Source organism: Carcharhinus amblyrhynchos, chromosome 2 (assembly GCF_965287045.1).
Source record: "Carcharhinus amblyrhynchos chromosome 2, sCarAmb.v2.hapA, whole genome shotgun sequence".
Taxonomy (NCBI): Eukaryota; Metazoa; Chordata; class Chondrichthyes; order Carcharhiniformes; family Carcharhinidae; genus Carcharhinus; species Carcharhinus amblyrhynchos.
In genome coordinates this window covers 29,818,246-29,843,935 of record NC_137325.1, presented here as the reverse complement: position 1 = coordinate 29,843,935, position 25,690 = coordinate 29,818,246, and the positions used below count along the sequence as shown (strand labels likewise).

Below are 25,690 nucleotides of genomic sequence, written 5' to 3'. Positions count from 1 at the left end.
TCACGTTCAGTACATCCTGAGAAGAAAATCTGAGCCATTTTCTCAGAAATAACTTCCAACAACCCATCTTCAAAGCTGCTGGCCAGCAGAGAATGTTTTTGATTGATTTGGGAAATTACTTTGGAGAAACCTGACCCCCTCTTGTAACAACGCTAGAAGGTAAGATTATGCATGAATCAATGTTCTGCTGGTCTTCAAACAGATTTGAACCTGGGAATAAGCTTTAAGAACGTCAGTGTGCCACATGAGGTTCTCCAGTTATATGTCAATATTGTGATTTTTTTTTTCCAAGCAATATCAGATGGTAGAAGTATAAACTGTAACTACCATTTGGCTACTCATTTTGAGTGGGCCATCATTATAGAAGATCATGTGAAAATGATGGATTCGATATTGGTGGACAACAGACTTGGTACACCTGAACGTGAAGATGTTAACTCTCCTTGGAACAGGATTTGATTTGAAACGACCTGGTCTTATGGTTACCTTGGCTCTTTGAAAGAATTATCCAATAAGTCCTGCATGTCTGCTCTTTTCCCTCAGCCCTGAATATTTCAAGCATTTATGCAATTCACATTTCAACTTACTGCTGAATCTGCTTCCATCACCCTTTTAGACAGTACATTCCAAATCAAAGAAACCCTACTGTACGAAAGGAGGCCATTCAGCCCATTGGACCTGCACTGACATAAATCTGACCCAGGCCCTATCCCTGTAACCCCATTTATTTATTTGGGTGGGGGGGGTGCATATCAACCCAACCCGTACATCTTTGGAGTGTGGGAGGAAAGCGGAGCACCTGAAGGAAACACATGCAGACATAGGGAAAATATGCATACTCCACACAGTCAGCTGAGGCTGGAATTAAACGCTGACACTGAGGCAGCAGCACTAACCACTGCTATTGTGGTATTCATCGTCACCATATCTTGCTATGTAAAAATGTTTTCCTCGCTACGTCTCTGTTTTGCTAATTACCTTGAACCTATGTCCTTTGATTGCTGGCCTTTCAATCAGTGGAAACCGTTTATCGTTATTTACTACATCAAATTCAAACTCATCAATTTTGAACAACTGTTAAACCTACCCCGAGCTCTCTTTGTGCTGAGAAGAATCCCAGCTTCTCTCATCTCTGCACCTAATCCAAGTGTACCATTCTAGTAAATCTCTGCAACCTCTGCAAGTTCATTCTATCCTTCCTAAGTTGTGATGTCAGAGATGACACACTGCTGCAGTTGAGACCTAACCAGTAATTTAAAAATGTTTAGTATAATTACTTATTCCCCCAGTCTGCCTTTTGAAGGCAATGATTCCATGTGTGCCTTTTTTTGCGCATCCTTATCATCTTGTCCTGCAATTGTTATATATATATTATCGCGCATATATATTATCTCATTTCCCATGTCTCATTTCCTGCATCTCTTTTGAAATTCTATCATTTAATTTATATTGCTTTCCCTCATTCTTCCTTCCAAAATGCATTACTTTATGACAAATTTTATATGCCATGTCTGCCCATTTCACCAGCCTGTAAGGTTTACTACTATTCTCCTCGCTACTTACATTTGCAAGCTTCATGTCACCTCTAAACTTTGAAATTATTTTCTCTCCAAGTCGATAATGCATGTTGAAAAGGACAGTGGTACTAGCAGAAACCTGTGAAGAGCCTCATTTCACATTGCAATAGTGTGAGGTATCAATGAAGCAACAGCTTAAATCATCAAAGGTGATTTATTTAGCACACACAAAGTAGAACTGTATATAGGCACAACAACAAATAGGTTTTTGACAGACAAGGGAATTAAGGGTTATGGGGAGAAAGCAGGAAAGTGAACTGATCCACTTCAGATCAGCCATGATCTTATTGAATGGCGGGGCAGGCTCGAAGGGCTAGATGGCCTACCCCTGCTCCTATTTCTTATGTAACTACAACACGGGTCTTCACTCTTGACTCTTGGGCTCTCGCTGAGGGTCCCTTGCTCCATGGACCTGTGTGCTTTTTCCCCAAAGGCTGAGTTTCATGTGCTTCCATACAATGGGCACCAAGAAGGCCACATGACCTGCAAACTATCGCCTTTCAAAGGAGTCATGCTACCACTTCCCCCTCCCACAAGTTGCTCAGTGCTATACACCTAATAAGATAATAACGGGTTGCTATTTACAACAAGGGCTAAGCTACAAGGGGGTGGGGGGGATGGGGGGGTGGTGGTGGCATGGTACAGCCTTTTACAAAGTCAATCTATCAGGTGACTTCTGAGGTCTGGTGGAACAACTTAGTTCTCTGATAGGTTCTTCCACTAATGGGGTAATGGTGGCGTTTCCAACAGGTCATTGTTTAGAAATTTCGGAAGGTGCACTAGTGCAGATGGTGTCTCCAGTTTTCTTCTAAAACTGGAGAAGAACTTCTCCAGTTTTAGAAGAGGGTTTGCAGCTGCTCTGATCTATCATCATGCCAGCCAGTTGAAACCATCCACTTAACTTTGGACTGGACGGTGTCCCTCTGGGTCCAGTTCTTGATAGGATTCGATGATGCATGCAAGATATCTTTTTTTAAAAAAATTTAAAACTTGGACAATCTGTTGTGGCATTGGGGTAGAGCCACATTCCGAGGGAGTGGGAGACAACTTGGTGTTAGCCAAATCTGAGTTCCCTCCGATGTTAGAGAAACAATTATAGGCGGCCTAAAGCACCCTAACTGAAGCAATAGGTGGAATCGGTTTATTTTGACTTGAATAATTCCAATAATAGTTTGTAATCAATAATGATGGTAAAATGGTGACCATAACCATATTGGTGAATCTTTTTTACTCCGTACGCTACTGTCTGGCCCTTTTTTAAAATAGCGATCATCATCTTTTTGTGTTGGTTAGTGTCTGAAAGCAACAGGATGGTTGGTGCCATCTTCCAGTTTGTGTGAGAGAGGATGGTGCCAGTCCCATAGGACTAAGTATCACAATTTTTAAAATTATCTCTGGGTCAAAGTACTAGTAAATTGGACGATTGTAGAATCAACTTAACCTTTTCACAGGTCTGTTTTTGCAGGTCTTCCCAGTGCCAGCATTGATTTATTTTTAGCAGATTGTGCAGAGGCACTAATACTGTTGTGAAGTTTGGCATGAATCGTTCATAATGGTTGACCATACCCAGAAATGATTTTCATTCTGCGACATCTCAATGTAGGAACGTCTAATTGCTTGCATCCTATCTTCCAAAGAGGGTAAACCTTTGGCACCAACTTTAAATCGCCACAATGTGTCTTCACTGGTCTGAAAGGTGCATTGTTCCTTTTACAGTCTTATACCACCATCTCTAAACTTCTTAAGTACTTCATCCAGCTTGGCCAGATGTTGTCCTTGTGAAATCCCCCACAGCAGGATGTCATCCAAATACACCATGACTTTTTGGGATTTCTTGCAGTTAATTCTCCATTGTTCATTGTTTTTATATATTGAAGTAGTCAGCTCACTTTAACAGCAAAGATAAAAGAATGAAAAGCTTGCTACACAGTGGGTTACTTAACCAGTTCATGGAGTTTTATTAGATTGTGGTTGCTTGCTTGTGGTCCAAAATGGAAGGGAGGAAGTCTCCCAAATGCCTCCGATGTCACCATATAAACATTACGCTACAACACAGATGCATTCATTTACAATACATAACAGTTGGAAAATTCTGCATGTAGATGATATGCCAACAGATAGTTTTATCTACTGAAGTCCCTTGTTTATGTTAATTGTTGCGCATTTCCTGGAATCTTTGTTGTTGGTAGCATGGCTTAAATTGAGCTTTGTATATGTGAGGCCCCCAACTAGCTTTGCAAAAAGATCTATCTTTGGTATTGGGTACCTATCAAGTTGGGTGCTTGGTTTATGAAGTTTGTAATTACCACAGATCTTGACAATGCAATCTGCTTTTAACATGGGAACAATGGGAATCGCCTATTTAGAGAACTGTACTAGCCTTATAACTCCTGATCCCTCCAGTGTTTCAATTCAACTTTGATTTTCTGGTATGGTATATATGGAATTGTCTGAGCTGTGAAATATTTACATGTGGACTTGGGTTTCAGAGAGATTTTGGCCTCAACTCCTTGCATCCAAGCTCACTTTGGAAAAACGTTTTACTTGGACAGAATTTCTTGAAAGGCAGCATTGGTAATTTTTAAGTATTTCCAGCCAACATAGCTTTACCTGCCCCATGAAGTTTGGCTTCTGACGTTTCATGACAGTCGTGGATAATTGGGCAGATTGGTGTTGATACAAAATCAGTGCAGTTATGGTGTCTATCTTTAGTGTTTCCCCTGTATAAGTGGCTAACTTGGCAACTCTACTGCTTACCCTTAAGGGTTGGGGGGCTCCTCATAAGTACTTGTTGGTCTGTTTCCCCACCACTGTGGCAGAAGCCACTGCGTCAACCTCAATGCTTAACGGTCACCTGTTCACCATAAGGACCGTTACAATGTGAGCTGTCTTCCTAAACTTAACCATGTTAACTTATAAATCTCTGATTCTTTTTTAAGTCTTTCGCTACTTTATTCACTGGAGTTGGGTGTTTCTTTTAAACTGGGTGCACTCTGACTCAGCACCGCACTTGAATGTGGCCCTTGTTACAATCGAAGCAACCAAAATCTTTGCAATTGTCCTTGTCCTGGGGTGATCACCCCATATCTGGAATACTCATCAAAATTCCTGGGCTGAGAGCCCATTTTCTTTCTTTCTGTCCATGATCTGTTCAACCTCTTTAGTGCCTGTCACTTGAGGTCATCGTTTGGCAATCATTTGGCAACTGCCAATCAAAGTTGATTCACTTTGTCTTCTTTCACATACGATAGCCTGAAAGCACCCTTTCTGCGCTTTCGGTGGCTTGAGCTAATTCTATTGCTTTGTCCAGAGAGATTTTTGTTTCTGCTGGTAGTTTCCTTTGGATATTCAAGTTGATAATGCCATAAACCATACGATTGCATAACAAGTCACTCAATGAAGAGTCAAATTCATAGTGCTCAGCCATTTGACAAAGTCTCTCAAATGCAAAATTGTCTTCTCTTGGTCCTTGATGGCTGAATTCAATTTGTCACTTTACAATATAATGAAGGCTCTGGGGTTGTAGTGCTCTAACACCATTAACTGGCCAATGACTTTGTATTAGAGACTATGCCGAGGTCAAACTTCTAATGAGTTGAGAATCTGAGGATCACACGCTGTAAGCAAGGTGACTTTTAGTTAGTTTTCCCCAGTGATCTCATTGGCAGTGGGAAAAAATACCAAAGTCTCTCAATGTATTGGTCCCAGTCTTCAATCCCTTGATCAAGTTTTCCTACAGTGGCGTTCTTTATTACTCACTGTTATTGCAGAGACCTCGTCTCTTTCCTTTGCTGGAGATCTCGGATGGCATGCCCTTCTCCCTCTTTAATTATAAAGCTTGTAACTTTAGTCCAATTTGCTCGTTGCCAGTGTAGTAGTGTGAGGTATCAACGAAGAGCCTGCTTAAATCATGGTGATTGATTTTAACACACAAAGTAAAACTTAAATAGGCACAGCAAGTACAACTCGTTCTTTGGATCCTCACATTTTGACTCCTGGGCTCACACTGAATGTCCCTCACTTCCCAGAACACACTCCTCAATGCTTCCCATTGCTCATTTAGTTTCTCTTGCCAAGTGTTTGATTTCGATCCATCAGAAGAGATCTCTTGTTAATGGACTGAAATGAGCTGCCTTCCAGCTGAATATATTTTTACACTTGATTGTGCCTTGTTGATCTGGTAGTGAAATATGCCTCTCCTGTCATGTTGCACAGATGGTGAGAAGGCATTTGGCTGAGTGGAATGGAGTATTTATTTGAGAAATGTCTGCAATTTTTGTTTGGAGTCTGCGTGTTAAATGGATTGTTGCCCTTCACCGTGCACCCACCTGCTGCAGTTGTAGTCAGCCTCGATGACTTCTCAATTTAAACATCCACGGGGAATTTAAGGAGCTCTTTCCGCTTTCCATTTAATTTTAGGTATGAATAGTTAAGAAATTCTTTGTGCTTTAGAGGGTAATTGAAAAGTTAGTCTTATTTGCACATTTGAAAAAGTTGTAATGGCTGTTTTGTTTCCCAAATTAAATATGTCAAACAGCATACCTGGGATTTATTTTCTGCGTGATCATGTGCCAGCATTTGTGTCTATTTTGGTCTGGGATTGTGCTAACATATTTTGAGCCCAATCCTCTACTAAAATCCTCATGATGATTGCATTAAGTTTTACTTTGTTCGGTGTTTAGTGGGCTGAAGCCAGTGACAGATAGTAAACTGTACAAAGGTGGGCGATTCTGCAGTAGGCTGGAGTTTTTTTTGGTTGTGGAGTAGTGGCCCAGAGAGCATGTCTGAAATGCTTTCAGTATTTTTCAATATTAACGTGATATTTTTTAGGCTTGATCCCTTTAGCATCTCCATCATGTCTGTGTTCCTGGTTACTGTTCATTCTGCATCCCTTTTATTAAAAAAATTGAGCTGTGAATTTCAAGATAAATCACGTCAGTGAATATTTTATTCCTTCCATAATATAGCTCCCAGGTCTCCATCAGAGAAGACTCGCTACAACACTTCACTGGTTCCCCTCACAAAGAATGTTGTTCAACTTTTGAGCCAGTCTCCAGATGGAGTGTTGGACTTAAACCGAGCTGCAGAGGTCTTAAACGTGCCAAAGCGCAGGATCTATGACATCACAAATGTGTTGGAGGGTATTCATCTCATTGAGAAGAAATCCAAAAATAATGTTCAATGGATGTAAGTTTGTTTTTTGCAATTTCCATTCCTTAATTTTTCATTCAACTTGGATGTCTGTTCTTCCTTTTAAGTGGAGCATTGCATTAATTTACTGTAATGTGAATACATCAATTATGGGCTATAAACAATCTATCTTATTTTAATTTTCTGTTTCATTCTTTGACAAGTTTACAGTTTGAAATATCCATTCGGTATATAAATTCAATGCAACTTTTAATAAAGTAGTGTGCTTTGTTTCTTGTGATGATTTAAAACCACTGGAACTTATATTATTGTGCTTAGTCAATTTATATTCATTTACTAGCACACTAAAGAGGAAATTTATTTTTTTTTTAGTTAAAGGATAATCCCATTTCCTGTGGGATGACATGTTGCCCTCTGAAATTCCCAAAGCTTTCTGTATGTAAAGCATGTACCTTCATGTCAGTATTTGTCTCTGGCCATTCATGGATAGATACCAGTGATTTTGACTAAAGTCTCCACATCCAAATGGAACATGAAAAATGTGTTTTCTTCATAAACCACAAAGCTATGTCATACCTTTTGCCTTGCCAGATAATCATCTTTTGCTCAGATTCTATATACAAATAGAAATTAAGGTAATCTCTTGGAGGCCAGCTATTCTGTGGCAAATACCTCATCATCTGATGTTCTGAATTCTCTTCACCACCCACAAGACTTGAATCAGGAGCATGGACCACTACAACTCACCTGGATGGGTGTTGCATCAACAACATGCAAGGATTGATGCCACCCAGAAAGTTCAACTTGTTTGTTTGGTGGTGTTATCATAGGACCCTGGCAACCCCAACTGCTGGCATACCTGATTACAGTATGTACAATCTAGAAGATGCATTGCAGCAACTTGCCAGACTTACTTCAGCAACCCTTCTTAACTCTGACGTATCACTAAGAAAGTGAAGAGCAATAATGTTGTGGGAACTGCAACTTGCCCTTCAAATCACAAACCAATTTCACATTTTACTTATTAATTCCTGGTATGTGCGCATCACTAGAAAACTAGCATTCATTGCCTATCCCTAACTGCCTTGAAGGTGGTGGTTTGCTGCTACAATAAATGTGGTTTAGGTACATGTTTAATTACACTGCAGTGAAAGAAGTGTGATACATTTGCAGATCTGGCTGGTCTGTGACTTAGGTGTGACCTTGCAGGTTCTGGCATTCCCATACACCTACTACCCTTGTTCTTTCTGGTAGTAGTGAGACGCGTCAGTGCATCTTACACATGTATTCCTGTTTCTTCATCATTGAGTCTTTTTGGCAGTACCATCCCATACGTGGGAGGGCCTTTCACCACGTTTTCATGGGACGTCAACCCTGTAGCTTTGCCGTGTTATTTGGAGTAAAGTTGTAAGAATCTCAACCATGTTATTTCTCAAGTGCATATTTTGTATAACTGAAACCCTGGCTTGAATACAACATGGAATCTACTCTAGACTAGATAAAGTATGCATCCTATACAGCAATGGTGCCACTTAGTCATTTAGGCAAAGCCAGTGATTGTTGTGCTGTGTACCTGCTTATTCACCATATTGCTGTAAGTGAACTGAATGACGCCTGATTCATGCCCAAGAAATGAGCCTTGATCTTTATGAATATAATACCTTCCACTGCTATGTCCAGACTTCGGCTCGCTGCAACTCTCACTTTTATCCTTTCTGGGTATTCCTGTCTCTGTGGGATTCTACCTTCAAACTCTAGCATGTAAATAGGTTTGGACTTTTGAATGTTTGTTTGATCTTGAACCATCGCCCAATACAGTGATGCGAACAAAAAGACAGTCACAATAATTGTTGAGCAGCAACACAGCTTTGAACCTGTGACCTTCCAGTGTAACACCATTGGCCCAAATGAGTTGAATTCTATAGTTCCTTGCACTAAAAGATTTGTGATTGTGCTGAGCCAGTCCGCTGAAGGGCTATCTGCTTTGAGGCAAACCATGCCATTGTATCAAATGGACTTTATCCAGAGATTTTTTTTCCCTGAAGGATGATGCGTTTGAGTCTTCAAAATGGCTGAGATTGTCTGAATGGGGGTATTCCTCGACTTGTGCTAGAGTCAGATGAAAGAATCGGAAGAGAAAAGGTGTCGCTTTGTAAAAGTGCCCCTTGTTCTGAAACATAAAGTATGCATTTTCCAGTAGTGTTAAAATGATTACATGAGAAAGCTGCTGTCCCTCAGTTGGGTAAAAATGAAGTGTGATCTTTCAACAGCTAACTTTTGTGGTGCCTGTTTCACTTCAACTTTCAACAAAGGGAGCTGGAGAGAGTCTTTTTAATTATTGAACTTTTTGAAGTTTTGTCTTGAGTTGCTGAGCACCATTAATGATGCTGTCTTCCTGCAGGGGTTGCAGCCTGACAGACAATGATGGTATGCTAAAACGATGCCAGGGTTTGAACCGAGAGGTGGCTGAACTTAGCCTGAAAGAGAAGAGGTTGGATGACTTGATCCAGAGCTGCACCTTGGACCTCAAAAAACTAACAGAAGACTCTGAAAACCAAAGATATCCTTTCTGGTGTGCTGTTTGAAGTTTTTAAGGATTTTGATAGAACTGACTCAGGCGTGGTAGGTTTGAATATGTTTGATTTGTGAAGACCAGCAATCTGGTTGTAACAAACTTCTAGACAGATTCGAAGGCCATGTTTCTGAAAGCTTCAAGCCAAGTGAGGACTTAGCATGATTAAGTTTACTCAAGAAGTCCAATTTCAGAACAATTTGTATTTAATTTGCAGAACTTTTCTTCAAAGTCTAACTTGTTGAATTAAAACTGCTAATTTTATTTTTACTGATCTTGTTGTCAGAAAGCTATTTCAATGGTTTTTGTTAGTGTTGCTGCTGGAACTGATAGCAACTACTTGAGTACACACGTGGAGTTAAATGTGGAAATCCAGAATTTCTGTGATTCCATGGTTTCCCCATAGGAGGCAGTCTGTTCCTCGGACTGCAATCAAATAGAAATCACTGAAAGGATGAGAAGTTGCTTGTTTACTTTATTAATCTTGCTGTACAAACTCTTAAAAAAATGTTACACCTTGTTAAATGAGATGTAACTGAGTTTTTAATGATGTACTAAGTCTCTTGTTGCTGTTGAAAAACCCTCTGGCCCTCAAAAGTTGAATTTGCATTTGTGGAATGTCAAATTTCTCAATTATGCTTTCACGTTTTTGTTTCTTGAAAGCTGCTGCTGCCACAATCCTACGTGTAAGGCCCAATCACTTATTTTGTTTGGTGAGGTTTGCCAGTATAGTTGTCTGATTTGCTGTCTAGTAACATTACAATGCAATTGGATGCTTACCTACTAAATGACATCACTGCTCTGAATGGCTAGAGATTCCCTTAACTCGGGACTAGATTTGAACTGACCTTGAACTGCATTATACAAAGACTTTTAGCTAACTTTGCTCGCTGCTGCCTAAATCCTGGGCCATTTGTTTTGTTTTCTACTGAGAATTTGGGTCAGTAACTGTTGTTCCAATGCCTAGTTTATTCTCCTTAACATTCAAAACATTAAATTATGTGACTTATCAGGACATCCGAAAGATCCAGAGTTTCAAAGGCCAGGTGGTAATAGCTGTGAAAGCTCCTCCTGAAACCAGGCTGGAAGTATCTGATCCTTATGATGTAAGTTGAGGCTCGTTGGAGAGAGACAAGGTAGCATGTAATCAGTTATGTTTAACATTGAGTTTTTTTTTAGCTTGTTTGCATATCTGATTGGTCTTGGTAAGAACTCTCTCAACACCAGGTTAAAGTGCAACAGGTTTATTTAGTAGCGCAAGCCACTAGCTTTCAGAGCGCTGCTCCTTCATCAGGTGAGTGGGATTTCAGTTCAAACTCAAATTACAAAATAATGGTTGGAATGCGGGTCTTTACAGGTAATCAAGTCTTAACAGTACAGACAATGTGTGTGGAGAGAGGGTTAAGCACAGGTTAGAGATGTGTATTGTCTCCAGACAGGACAGTTAGTGAGATTTTGCAAGCCCAGGCAAGTCGTGGGGGCTACAGATAGTGTGTCATGAACCCAAGATCCCGATTGAGGCCATCCTCGTGTGTGCGAAACTTGGCTGTCAGTCTCTGCTCAGCGAATCTGCGTTGTCGTGTGTCACGAAGGCTGCCTTGGAGAACGCATACCTGAAAATCAGAAGCCGAATGCCCATGGCCGCTGAAGTATTACCCAACAGGTAGAGAACAGTCTTGCCTGGTGATTGTCAAGCGGTGTTCATTCATCCGTTGTCGTAGTGTCTGCATGGTGTCCCCAGTGTACCATGCCTTGGGACATCCTTTTCTGCAGCGTATTACGTAGACAACTTACCTGATGAAGAAGGAGCGCTCTGAAAGCTAGTGGCTTGTGCTACCAAATAAACCTGCTGGACTTTAACCAGGAGACTTCTTACTGTGTTTACCCCAGTCCAACACCAGCATCTCCACATCATGGTCTTGCTTGCCCAGATCCAAGGGAAACTGATCCTTGTATGTTTCAGACGGGCATTCATAGAATTGTACAAACTCCTACGGTGCAGGAGGAAGCCATTCGGTCCATCAAGTCTGCACCAGCGCCAACAATCCCACCCAGGCCCTATCCCCATTAGCCTGCTAATATATCTAACCTATGCATCCTGGGGCAATTTAGCATGGCCAATCAACCTAACCCCGTACATCTTTGGAGTGTGGGAGGAAAACAGAGCATCCGGAGGAAGCCCACGCAGACACGGGCAGAATGTCTGTGCAGACTTTGCACTGTGACCCAAACTAGGAATCAAATCCAGATTTCCTGGAGCTGTGAGGCAGTAGTGCTAACCACTGCAACCATGCCACCCATTCACTGAAACAAATTTTAAGAGGGCAGTTATAGCTCTGAAAACTGAGTATTTAACTTGTTTTTGTATTTGAGTAAAATAGCTTGTGTTCTCCAAACAACAGCTCCCTATTTTTGTTTGACGTGCCTTGCTATTTTGATTTCCTTTAGAATTTCCAGATACACTTGTTAAGCTCTAGGGGGCCTGTTGAGGTTTACTTGTGTCCAGATGACACTGGAACATCCAGTAGTCCGTTGAAGGCTGCCAGTCAGGAACATTCTTCTAGAAATATTTCCCAGTCACGAATCAAAGGTAAGCCCTAGGCAATTACTAGTTCTGATCTGTGTAAAGCACATATTTCTGTGTCTTGCAATATTTAGTTACATTTAACAGTTTAATAAGGCTGTTGGGAAGATAAAGGCAAGCATAGACCTAGAAGTTATTTCTCACAATAGAACTGAAAAGTAGACAACTTGTGCTAAGTTTATATCAAACCTTGCTTCGACCATTCTTGGCAGTGTTGTCTAAAGTTCTGGTTGCCATATTATGGAAAGGAAATAGAGGCACGCGTCAGGGGTTCAGAAAGATTTTAAACCATGATACCAGAAGTGGAAGGTTATGCCTATCAAGGAAGGATGTACAGGCTGGGGTGTAGGCTAGTCAATGTTTCTTCAGAAGGAACTCTTCAAAATGCAGCTAATGAAAATACAACCAAACTTCAACTTATAAATCAGAGAGAGAGTTTAATAAAGAAACATCATTACTCCAAACTTGGGGCTTCACCCTGGGCCACTCCAAGCTCCTCGCAATTCTACATAGTTCCTTATTTATGGTGAATCAGCTGACTATTACATCACCCTGTAACTGGTTCCATGGCTTACTGGGTCAGCTGACCCACTTGTTCCCATTACATCCAATACAGAGTTGTCACTGGTTACAATCTACCAGTCAGTGCCTTACAATTATGAAATATTTAAATAGAATATGAAGTAGACACTGTTTTCACTTGAAGGAAAAGCAGAACTGGTGACTGTCGCATAAGGTGGTCACCACAAAAAGAAATGTCTTTACCCAGAGAGCAGCGTGTGTTTGAGGTCAATGCATGAGTGCATTGTAGGGGAGGGTAGGTAAGCAGAGGAGGGAGCAGAACATGAGTAGTTCTTTTGATAGCTAGATGAGGAAGGGTGGGAGGAGACTCAAGTGGGACATAAATGCTGCCATGACTCATTGGGCCGAATGGCCTGTCTGCTGTATGTTCTATTAAATAGGTCGTTGTTGCCTTTGAGATAGTTGCTGAACCACTTGGGTCTACGAAAATCTTGGAGTACTTTATCATTTTTCAGTATGATTGTGTCCTCTGGTGCTCAAACCACCAATCAATCCCATTTCCTTTTTCAAAAAAAAAGCAAGGTCAAACTGCTGTGGTGATTCAATATAAACTGCTTTGGCATTTGAAGGCCTTTTGTTTTAAAAAGAGCGATGACATTTGTGAATGTTTGTGTAATGAACTGTGACTCTACTTTTGTATCAGACTCCAGAGTACCAAGCTGTTTGACCAGTGAATTCTCCAGCATAAAAGCTGCGTTGTGCTTTTAACCACTGGAGAGAGCTGCAGTATAGTGTACAGTACTGATCCCCCTCTGGTGGCAGATGTAATTTCTACAGAAGTGAATTCTCATGTTTAAATTTTATTTCATTGATGTTTCAAAACACTTCAGGCCCATGCCCAACAGGTACGTGAAAGTGTTAATGTGCAGTGGCCCCTGTTATTTGTATACTTGCTCATCTGATGAGAACAGGATCAGAATGTTCTGCTGAGGCTCGTTAATGAGGCATTGTGATATTAACAATGCTTGAAGGCGACTTACTGTTGTCCAAGGAACCCGTATCCCAACCATGTTGGTGTGTTCAGGAGAGGAGGGCAAAGGTCAGGTAGTTCACCTTTCCATTCGATTTTCTTTCCCTGTGTCTCCCTTTCCTGAAGAAAGAAACTCAGTTGTTGGGAGAATGTCAGTCAACACATCTCAAATATTAAGGTGTATTTGACCATCTCGTCAGGCCGTTCAAATACTTTGGGGTCCATGTTAAGTCCAATCCTGAGTTATCCCACCTGTGGGTAATTTTAGAGTTGATGGCTGGCAACATTGACTGAATTTCTCCCTCTTTCTCCCCCCCATGCTCCCACCTTTGCATAGCCCCAGATGCCTCAACCACTGTCCTGGCTGTAAAGCAAAGCAATTAATACAGATTGAAAGTGGAATCTGGAACTTCGCTGGTCTATATAGTTTGGAACCTGAGGCAATACCTTCAGCTTGTGAAAGGAGAGTACAGATATGGCCTTTCGATTAAAAAAAAAGGATCCATTTGGCGATTGATAATTATGTTTATGTGGGGCTTGTTTTGTTTGGTGGATTTTGACAGAAGTCATAACTGTTCTTTTCCAAAAGAAGCAAAGATTGGAAGGCAAAACTGTAACTGAATAGTGAACTGCCTTTCAAAGAAAAAGGATTGTTTAGGTTCAATCAGTCAAGGTTTATCCCAATGAAGCTGAAAGGTGGAGGAAAAAAAATCAGAGCTCCTTAGATGATGAATTAAGTTAAGAGTAAGATTAAACAAAAAGGGTATATATGACAGATATCAGGTGGATAATACAGTTGAGAATCAGGCTCGTGAGGACCTATAAAAGCAAATAAGAGAATCAAAGCATACAAGAAAAAAAAACAAAGTCAGAAAAGTCCAATGTGTTTGGCATCATCCGGACAGAGGGAAAACAAAGTTAATGTTTCCAGTCCGCGCGACTCTTCAGAATTTGTGACGGAAAGATGCGTTAGATTATATACTGTACAACAGGGTATGAAATAGTCATTAGTGGGAACTGGGACAGATTGCAAAAAAGATGTCACAAAATCCTAGAATAAGTGACAGATGGCCCAGTGGGGGAAGGGGAGGGAGGGATATTTTTTAGGAACAAAAATTGTTTGGGATTTTTTTTAAAAAAAGGTTAAGATGGAGGAGAGAGGTCAGAATCTAAGGTTGTTAAACTCAATACTTGAGAGCTGTAACATACTTAATTGGAATATAAGTGCTGCTCCTGCAGTTTGAGAAGAGCCTGGGCGTAAACGCAGAAGTGAATCCAGTAATCTTTTAAAAGCACATGGGTAGTAAAAGGAGTGGAGCTAGTTAGGGACTAAAAAGAGATGGTTGTTCAGACATTTGATTTGTTAAACGTTGATGAGGAGATATTGAATAGGCTATGCAGTTTTGGGACTGGATGTGATGCATCGAAGGATACTGCGGGCAGTGAAGCTGGAAATTGCAGAGCCACTGGCCACAATTTTCTGATTATTCTTGGAATCTGTGGGCATAGTGCCAGAGGACTGGAGAATTACAAATATTCATCCTTTTTCAATAAAGGGTATAAGCCCAGCACCTACAGGCCAGTCAGTTTAATTTTGTGGTGGGATACCTTTTTAGATACTGACTTTGGACAAAGTTAATAGTTACTTGGGCAAATATGGATTAATTGAGAAAAACCAACATGGATTTGTTAAGGAAAAATTGAATTCAACTAACTTGGAGTTTTTTTGATGAGGTGACAGAGAAGATTGGGAGCAGTATGGTTGATGCGATGTACACGGATTTCCAAAATGCATTTGATGAGGTTCCCAACATGACATAAGAACATAAGAAATAGGAGCAGGAGTAGGCCATCTAGCCCTTCGAGCCTGCCCCGCCATTCAATAAGATCATGGCTGATCTGTCGCTGCTCAGTTCCACTTTCCCGCCCTCTCCCCATAACCCTTAATCCCCTCTCCTATCAAAAACCCATCAACCCGCGTCTTAAAAATATTTAGCGAGGCAGCCTCCACCACTTCAACGGGCAGAGAATTCCAGAGATTCACCACCCTTTGAGTGAAGAAGTTCCTCCTCAACTCCGTTCTAAACCGCCCCCCTTTTATCTTGAGGCTGTGCCCCCTAGTCCTACTGTCTTTTTTGAGCGGGAAGAGTCTTTCCACCTCTATCCTATCCATCCCATTCATCATCTTATACGTCTCAATGAGATCTCCCCTCATTCTTCTAAACTCTAACGAGTACAAGCCTAGTTTATTCAGCCTCTCCTCATAGCTCAACCCCCTCAACTCCGGTATCAGCCTAGTAAACCTCCTCTGCACTCCCTCCAAGGCCAAAATATCTTTGCGCAGGTGCGGCGCCCAAAAATGCACACAGTACTCCAGTTGCGGCCTCACCAATGCCCTATACAGCTGCAGCAAGACCTCCCTACTTTTATATTCAATCCCCCTCGCTATGAAGGCCAGCATCCCATTCGCCTTCCTGACCACCTGCTGCACCTGCAAGCTGGGTTTTTGCGACTCATGCACAAGGACCCCGAGGTCCCTCTGCACCGTCGCCTGCTGCAGTTTTTCGCCCCGTAAGTAATAGTCCTTCCTACCATTCTTCCTACCAAAGTGGACCACCTCACACTTGCCAACATTAAATTCCATTTGCCATTTCCTGGCCCATTCGCCCAGCCTATCTAGATCCTTCTGCAGACTCTCCACACCCTCCGCACAATTTGCCGTTCTCCCAATCTTGGTGTCATCAGCAAATTTCGACACTCTACACTCGGTTCCCTCCTCCAGATCATCTATATAAATGGTAAAAAGCTGAGGCCCCAGCACTGACCCCTGGGGCACTCCACTAGTCACCATCCGCCAATCCGAATAGCACCCGTTGACCCCCACTCTCTGCCTCCTATTTGACAACCAATCCTCTATCCACGCTAACACCCTACCCCCAACCCCATGTCCCTCGACCTTCTGCAATACCCTCTTGTGAGGCACTTTGTCAAACGCCTTCTGAAAATCTAGAAAGACCACATCCACCGGCTCTCCTCTATCCACCGCCCTAGGCACATCCTCATAGAACTCCAGTAAATTTGTCAGACACGACTTCCCTTTAATGAAACCGTGCTGCGTCTGCTCTATCAAGCAATTCCCTTCAAGATGCCTCGCAATTTCCTCCTTAATGACAGATTCTAACATTTTACCTACCACAGACGTTAAACTAACCGGCCTATAATTCCCCGCCTTTTGCCTGGCACCCTTCTTAAACAACGGCGTAACATTAGCCGTTTTCCAATCATCCGGCACTTCCCCGGAATCCAGCGACGTTTGGAAAATAACCACCAAGGCATCCACTATCACCTCCGCCATTTCTTTCAGAACCCTCGGATGCATTCCATCCGGTCCTGGGGACTTGTCCACATTCAGCCCCTCCAGTCTGTCGAGCACCGCCTTTCTAGTAACAGTAATGTCATTAAGACCCTCCAGTCCTACCACCTTTCCTTCGCTAACACCTGGCAAATTATTCACGTCCTCCTCCGTGAAGACAGAAACAAAAAAGTTATTCAATACCTTAGCCATATCCCCATCCCCTACCACTAGGTCCCCTTTCTCATCCTCTAAAGGACCAACATTCACCCTAGCCAGCCTCTTCCTTTTTATATATTTATAAAAACTCTTGCTATCCTTTTTTATATTAAGCGCTAGCCCAGCTTCATAGTTTCTCCTACTCTTCCTTATCAACTTCTTTGTCAATCTTTGTTGACATTTAAACCTCTCCCAATCCTTTTCTCGCCCACTACTCTTAGCTACTCTAAATTCCTCCGCTTTTAGTTTAACACTTTCCTTCACCTCCTTCGTTATCCACAGCTTATTACCTCTCCTCCTACTATCCTTTTTGACCATCGGAATAAATTTCCGTTGAGCACCAAGAAAGATCTCCTTAAAGATCCTCCACTGCTCCTCAACAGACCCTCCCTCCAACGCGCTCTCCCAGTCCACATTTGCCAATTCTTCTCTCATCCTACCGTACTCCCCTCTATTCAAACAAAGGACGCGTGTCCGGGAACCCACTTTCTCCTCCTCCATCTGCACCAGAAACTCCACCATACAATGATCACTCTCCCCAAGAGGATCCTTCACCACAAGGTCCCTAATTCTACCCGTTTCATTACATAGCACCAGATCCAAGATAGCTCGCTCCCTCGTCGGCTCCAACACACACTGTTCGAGGAAACTATCCCGGCAGCATTCCAAGAACTCTTCCTCGAGCCCCACGTCCAACATGAGTCGATCAATCAGTATGCAGATTGAAATCCCCCATAAGTATGGCCGTCCCATTCCTGCACGCCGCACTTATTTGCACGTTAACAGCCCGCCTATGACTTGAAAGCTTAGTAGAGTTCATAGGTTAGCAGGGACTGCAGCAACATGTGAGTGATCGGAAATAAAGTGGGGATGAATGGTTGTTTCTTGGACTGAGGGTAGGTTTGAAGTAGCATTCTCAGGGAACCCCTGCTCTTCCTGATCAGTTAATGAAGCATACAAGATCCTGGGATAACATTTCCAGGACTCCAGAGAAACAACAGGGAGTAATACTTGAATCACTTTTGGAGGGAGACAATACGGATGGGCCAAGTGGCTACCTATGTGATAATTCTTCCTGTGAAATGGGGTCCCTTACTTTGAAAGATTTTCAGTCCCCTCATGGTAAGATTGCTTGGAGATGAGACATGTGACTTATTAACTCATTTGTTTTCTCTTAACAGATTTTGACTTTTCTAATAGTATTCAACATGGTGACAGCTCAGGTTCACATTTTTCACCTTTAACTTCACTGAACAATCTCCTGCAGCAAACTGAAGATCAGATTTCATTGCCCATGGAAGAGGAAGGACTGTTTGTGAATCTGTCTCCATCGGTTGCTCAGGAAGAGTACATATTGAGCATTGGTGACAAAGCAGGAATCAGTGATCTGTTTGATTGCAATGTTGATGGGCTTTTCCCACTGGACGATTTTTACATGACCAATTAAGTGTTCCTTTTTGAAGTATTGAATATCTGCTGCCAGTGAAGGATCTAGAAACAGAATGTAAGTTTGGAAGCTGGTGGGTGTCGAGGGAAGTCTATCAGTTACAGGAATAGTAATGGAACATTTTGCCAGTTGCGTTGACCCTAATAATCTATGTTGGCTACCAGTGCCTGAGGTGTGTTGTGCTGGTATTTTATATAAATTATGTATTAGCATGAAATGAAACTTCACTATCGATTACCATACCCATCTAAGAATGCAGTTTTTTAGTTGGCATTTGGCATGCACAATGTAAGTATTCACTCTGCAAATTATTTCAAGGCCTGGAAATCTTTCTGACCATAGACATTCAAAGTGAATCGATCAGCAGTGGGAATTCTCTCGAGAGCCTGAGATGTGTAACAGTGTTGCATTTGATCTTGCCTGAGAATAGGTGTGGCTATTCTGACAAACATTGTTTTGCTCAGTGGTCACATTGAATGTGGTGGGATCAGTACGTGTTGATTGGTTTAGTTTTATGTGTTGAAAGTGGAGGGAAAAAGAATCTTGTGAAGAGTGCAAAACAGTTCAAAAATAATTGCAAATATGGTTTCTTTGCAATAAACACATTAAAAAACAAATTCAAATGTCTTTGCAACAACAATCAAGTTAATAACCGCAGCTGGATTTTTCATGCATTTCCATTTCCACCCCTTTTTCCCACTATTGTAAAATAATTTGGGTTAATTCCAGCTGCTGCTTCATACTGTGGGACAGTGATCCTCCACTGCTAATTGCCAGCACTTAGTTTGGGGGGGACATTATTTAACAGTTTACTGTTATTCTATCTCATTGTGAAGTGAGGGGCAACTGGCCTAATGTACGGTCTGGCAACACCCTATTGTGGAAGATGCTGAAGCACAGCGAGTAACACTTCACATATTGAGTTGTTCATTGCTTTTGCATCCTTGGACTAATCTTGACCAGAGATATTTGATTTGTGTTAACCTCTGTCACAACGTTGTACGTTAAATACAGTTGTGTAATTAGCACCACCACCTGTTGAACAGGGGTTCATAGCACAATAATCTTTAATGTCTTAAATGTCTTTAGAGAGATGTTGTGGAGTTGGTCCAAGTGGTAGTGGCTGGAAATGCTACACATGTTAGTGCTATGTTTCTTAAAGATTGATGCAGTTATATGCAGTTAAATTTGTGATCAATAGGGCATGCAAGAATGGCCTGATATAGAACTGAGCCATCAAACCTAATTAGGTGCCTTAGCTTTTGTCCATAGGGCAGCAGTAAAGCTGGCTGAAACATCTTTGGCTAAAGAAGAAAGGAATGTACTTGGGGGTTTCTCCTCCCAATCACCAGCCGATACCAGTTGATGTAAAACGTGTACAAATCCAGGATTGGGAAATCCATTTTAATGTCCCTTTTTGTGATCCAGTAGATGCATTAGCTTGAACCTGAATATGACAGATGCATCAATTAACCTTAATGTGAGTCAGTGCCTTCAGGAAAGAAAACCTTTTGCCATGTTTTGGAATATGCTTCATGTTGTGGATCCTTTATTTAAGTCAATTTTCAAAAAAAAGACATGGTGACTGATGCAATGAGTATGTACTGCTTTTATCTTCGAAATCATCTTGGTCACATCAACTCAGCAAATGCTGCAGGTGTCCTATGCCACTGGTCTGGTGAGTAGGAGAATCGACCAGGGTTCCCGCATCTGATCACTGTCCAATGCTGGAAAGTGTATTAATGTGCACTTTAATGATGAGACTAAATCAAAATTACTTGAGCCCTTAATCTTGATACTTGCCCTTCTTGCGGCAGCTGATTTCCCCCCCTTACTCCCTCTTTCTCTCTCTCTCTCTCTTCTTTCCCCCCCCCCCCGGGATTTGTTTCGCTTTCATTTTGGTGGCGATTAATTTAGAATTATAGCAAGCTTGAGGATTGGTTGCAAAGACTTTTCGAATTGATAGTCTGGTATGAGCATGACATTTGTCCAGGGAATCAGCCTCCACAGGTCTGTTCCATGTGACAATTCTCAATCTCTGTCAAATAGCTCATGAATTCCTTACTTAGCTAGATGTTCAAAACATTCTGAAGGCTTGCAACTTCAGAATAGATTATCCAAAAAAGTGATAAAATGATAGAAACATAACCAATAGTAACATTAATTTTTAAGGAGCATTGAAGAAGCATTGGCAATGAGAGAGGCTTTGAGTTTATAGGTTAATGGAGTGATCGAAGACAGATGGTGTGTCATGACTACCCCTGGATGCAGACCAGAAGTGTTCCCTCAGCCTTCTGGCATTTGTCAGTTTCAATCATATATGGATTCCTACAGATGAAAGCAGAAACATAATTGTACTTCAATAACTGAATTCAGTGTTAGACAGTGAATACATGGACCACTTTCTCATGACGACTGGACTTTACACAACTTGTACAAATGTCACATCCTTCTCCCTGTGCTTTCTTCCACCCCACCCCACATACTTTGTGTTTACCTCACACCATGTTAGTCCAGGCACACACAAGCACGCACCACCAAGCAGCCAGTTGAAGGACGCAAAGGCTTTGTTTTTATTGTGTAGCACGAGTGCAATCTTAATCTACCAATTATTTAAATTCCTCCTTGTGACCATCCAGACTCCCCAACAAGGATGCATCATTGGTCACTTGGCTGAGACTTCACTCCACACTTTCTGAATAGTTGAGTGCTTCAGCACTAAAGCTATTTTCAGATTCTAATTATTTCAGTCCACTGGTGTCTGTGCTTCAGAAGGGGGAAGCCTTTGGTTGCTTGTAGTCTCAGTATGGCAGCTGTGAGCATTTCTGTCTGGCACCTTTTGAATCTGCACATTACAAATTCTGCTGTCGCAATGACCAGTGGTACTCCGGTCCAGCACATTTTCTACATCAATTTTGTTGTGGTTGTGAGACGATGTACTTAGGTGCAGGATACCAATGTTGATTTGTTTCCCCTTTTTTTTTCTGTGAATTGCAAACCACAGAAGGCCCATTTACACATCGACTTCAATAAAATTTAAACTTCACATTTCTGTATAAGCCCATTTTTGATTCCAACACAGTTTTGGAGTTATGAAATGTGTGTAGGACGAGGACTGTGTGTAAAGGAATTGAACAATGCATGTGGTATTGTTTAGTACTGTGCTGGCTCTTGTTAATAAATTATGAAAAAAATGATGTATAATCTATTTAAATAGACTTTGCAATCTTTGGCTGTGTTCATTGTCTTGCCTTTTTGTATAACATGTTTAGGCACCAATGCATTTTCTTGGCTTTTCCAAACTTAAATGGACACTGCCATCAAACTTTGTAAAGACTTGTAAAGGTTTTGTCACCTGCATTTGTAACTAGTTTTTTTTTAAAAAAAAATACTATTTAACCCTAGAGCTGGATGCCTGGTGAAAAGTGTACATAGTGTATATGAGAGAAGTGTGCAAAACACGTTAAACTTGCAAAGTGCCAGCGCAGTTCTAAATTGTGATGGTACCTTTAAAAATGTTAAATTTTTGGGCTGTGTGGGAAAAGCTTCCTTTGAATTTCTAGTGTTTAAACTTGAGTGTAAATAAAATATTTGAATTTAAATGATGTATCAGTTTGTATTGAATCTTGGATTAAATATTTTTCTTTCATCACACTGGGCAAAATGAGCCCAGTGATTCTACGTTGACTTAGAGACAATAATTGCAGGCATATTAACAAGGCCTGAACACCATAAGGCTAAGCAATTCAGTCACCTGAAGCTCAGGCAACGCAGTCCTAAATGCTTCTCTTTCTCAGCTGCACAGTTTATCTTTTGGACTGTTGACTGGCAAATTCCCTTACTAGCCCTGGCCCCTCAATGAATAAAACTTGTGGAAGAAGAGCCATGGGTTATGCCTGATCCATTTTTTTTTTAAGTAGCTCCTCCTGAGAAAGTACATAATGCAGTTTGCAGACCGAAGTTACACTTGTTGCACATTCCATGAAATTCAACATACTTGTTTATCTTCTTTGGGTTATATTTTGGGATGGCTTGGCAGCCATGATGTTTTAAAAGACTTTCGTTTCAGGATGTCACAAAATGCTTTGCAGTTGTTATGGCCACAGGGATGGTCAATAGATCTACCTGTGGGCCTCGTAGAGTATGTGCTCTCCTATTAAGCAAGTGGAAGCTTGCCCAATAGGGTAGAAGCAGCAAGGGGTTTAAAACCAGCTGGCTCCATTATGGCCAGTGGTTGAAGGACTTGAGTCTTGACCTGTACTCTGTACTTTATGCACGTTGTAAATACAGGGTTATGATGATGGAAGACTGGCTTCAGTGAGATTTAAATTGGCGACAAGGAATATAACAAGTTTTCCTTCCTTCTGGATAACTTTTACTGTCAAGACAACTAACTCCAGTAAGGAAAATGCCTCTTTTTTGGTAAATTTGAAGCCTGCGTTGCAAGTGTAGAGGACTAGGCCCAATATGCAGAGGTTTTTCTCAGGCTAACTATTGAAGGGGATGAGAAGCAGAAAGAAGTCTTGTTGATGGTATATGGGATCCCACCCTCCAGTGTAATAAAAAGTCTGACCCATCTGTGTGCTCCTGCCTCCAAAACCTTTTACAAATTGTGTAGGGCTAGGTTAAATGTTATAACCCTGGACGTTCCATAAAACTCTAATGACATTGCTTTAACATAGCAGGGTGAATCCCTGAGGAAATCTGTCACTGTTTTTCTGATGTGAAAATGCTGGCGTTGGACTGGGGTAAGCACAGTAAGAAGTCTCATAACACCAGGTGAAAGTCCAACAGGTTTATTTGACAGCACAAGCTTATGGAGCACTGCGCCTTCATCAGGTGAGTGGGAGTTGTGTTCACAAACAGGGCATATAAAGACACACTCAGTTTACAAAATAATGGTTGGAATGCAAGTCTTTACAGGTAATCCTGTCTTAAAGGTACAGACAATGAGTGGAGAGAGGGCCAAACATAGGTTAAAGTAGTGTGTATTGTCTCCAACCAGGACAGTTGGTGAGATATTGCAAGCCCAGGCACGTCATGGGGGTTACAGATAGTGTGACGTGAACCCAAGATCCCTGTTGAGGCCGTCCTCGTGCAGAACTTGGCTATCAGTCTCTGCTCAGCGATTCTGTGGTGTTGTGTGTCATGAAGGCTGCTTTGGAGAATTCTTACTCAAAGATCAGAGGCTGAATGCCCATGACTGTTGAAGTGCCCCCTGACTGCAAGGGAACACTCCTGCCTGGTGATTGTTGAGCAGTGTTCATTTATCCGTTGTCATAGCTTCTGCATGGTTTCCCCAATGAACCTTGCCTTGGGACATTCTTCCCTGCAGTGTATCAAATAGACAACGTTGGCCGAATTGCAAGAGTACGTACTGTGTTCCTGGTGAATGGTGTTCTCATGCGATATGATTGCATCCATGTCAATGATCCAGCATGTCTTGCAGAAGTTGCTGTGGCAGGGTTGTGTGGTGTTGTGGTCACTTGTTCTCCTGAAGGCTGGGTAATAGTTTGCTGTGGACAATGGTCTGTTAGAGGTTGTGCAGTTGTTTGAAGGCAAGAAGTGGGGGTATGGGGATGGCCTTGGCGAGACGTTAATCTTCTTCAATGACATCTTGAAGGCTCCAAAGAAGATGTCGTCGTTTCTCTGCTCCAGGGAAGTACTGGATGACGAAGGATACTCTGTCCACTGTGTCCTGTGTTTATCTTCTGAGGAGGTTTCTCGCTATGGCATGTTGGAACTGTCGATTGATGAGCCGAGCGCCATATCCTGTTCTTATTGTCTGCACCTTTTAAAACTTGATTATCTGTAAAGACTCGCATTCCAACCGTTATCTTGTAAGCTGAGTTTGTGTCTATATAATCCCTGTTTGTGAACACAACTCCCACTCACCTGATGAAGGGGCAGTGCTTCAAAAGCTTATACTGACAAATAAACGTGTTGGCCTTTAACCTGGTGTTGTGAGACTTCTTACTGTTTTTCTGGCCAGATCACACAAATTAACATTTAGGTAAAAAGGTTTTCCTCATATCACCCCCAAAACCTCCAGCCCCACACCTTTGAACATATGTTCCCATGTGACTGACCCTTCAACTATGGGGAACAGCTGTCTCCTATCCACTCTTCCTATGCTGTTCATGCCCCTCATAATCCTCATACCTTTCTAGTGATAGAAGTTGAAGTTAACACTGCAATGACGTTATTGTGAAAATTCCCTAATGGCCACATTACAGAATCCTACAGTGCAGGAGGAGGTTATTCAGACCATTAAGTCTGCACCAACCAGAATTCCACCCAGGTCCTATCCCCCATAATCCCTTGCATTTACCCTAGCTAGTTCCTTTGACACAGGAGCAATGTAGCATAGCCAATCTACTTAACCCGCACATCTTTGGACTGTGGGAGGAAACCAGAGCACGTGGAGGAAATTCGTGCAGACACTGGGAGAATGTGCAGACTGCTGCACAGACAGTGACCCAAGTCCAGAATCAGATCTGGGTCCCTGTTGCTGAGAGGCAGCAATGCTAACCACTATGCCACCCCAAAATGTTTGTAGTAACTTCATTGCAGTGTTAAAGTCCCCTAATTGTCACACTCTGGTGCCTGTTTGGATACGTTGGCCATGCTAGATTCTCCTTCAACGTACCTAACCAGCACATCTTTTGGACTATGGAAGGAAACTGGAGCAGCCGGAGGAACCCAACACACATGAGGAGAACGTGCAGACTCTACACAGGGAATTGAACCTGGGTCTCTGGCGCAGTGAAGCAGCAGTGCTAACCACTGAACCAGGCCACCAAGCTTGTGAACAATCTTGTTCAGCCTTAGCCAATGCCTGGGAGAAGAGGTGAAGTCAGTGGTTAAGGAAGAAATTTTCTGGCAAGGACTGAAGGAAATAGCTTTGGTCTTGTCAATGTAATTGGGGGAAATATATTCTTTAATACTGGATGTCAAAAAAGCAAGGTGACATTATAGAGAGTGGAGATTTTGAGAGAGAGGGTCTGAGGCAGAGCTGTATATAATCAGTGTACATGTGGAACCTGATGTTTTTTCACATAATGTCACTGAACGATTGGAAATGAGAGAAGGACAGATTCTTAGTGGACACCAGCGAGAACTGGGGATTGGAGGAGACTGAGTCATTGCAGTTCATTCTCTGGCTATAATTAGATGGATGAGAATGGAAGTGAATGAGGCAGTCCCACCCAACTGGACAAGGAGGAGAGATTTTTG

General features: G+C 41.9%; 1 protein-coding gene across 1 annotated transcript in view; it reads left to right on the top strand.

Annotated features, from left to right (window-relative positions):
- LOC145360472 (transcription factor E2F3-like) overlaps positions 1-20,274 on the top strand; it is a 58,349-nt gene extending 38,075 nt beyond the window's left edge. The window contains exons 3-7 of the mRNA XM_080215696.1: positions 6,545-6,764; positions 9,130-9,288; positions 10,292-10,406; positions 11,749-11,890; positions 18,189-20,274. Of these exons, the coding sequence (XP_080071822.1) occupies positions 6,545-6,764; positions 9,130-9,288; positions 10,292-10,406; positions 11,749-11,890; positions 18,189-18,454 (902 nt within the window). The 3' untranslated portion in view covers positions 18,455-20,274. The remainder of the gene's footprint in view (positions 1-6,544; positions 6,765-9,129; positions 9,289-10,291; positions 10,407-11,748; positions 11,891-18,188) is intronic.
- The last annotated feature ends 5,416 nt before the right edge of the window (positions 20,275-25,690 follow it).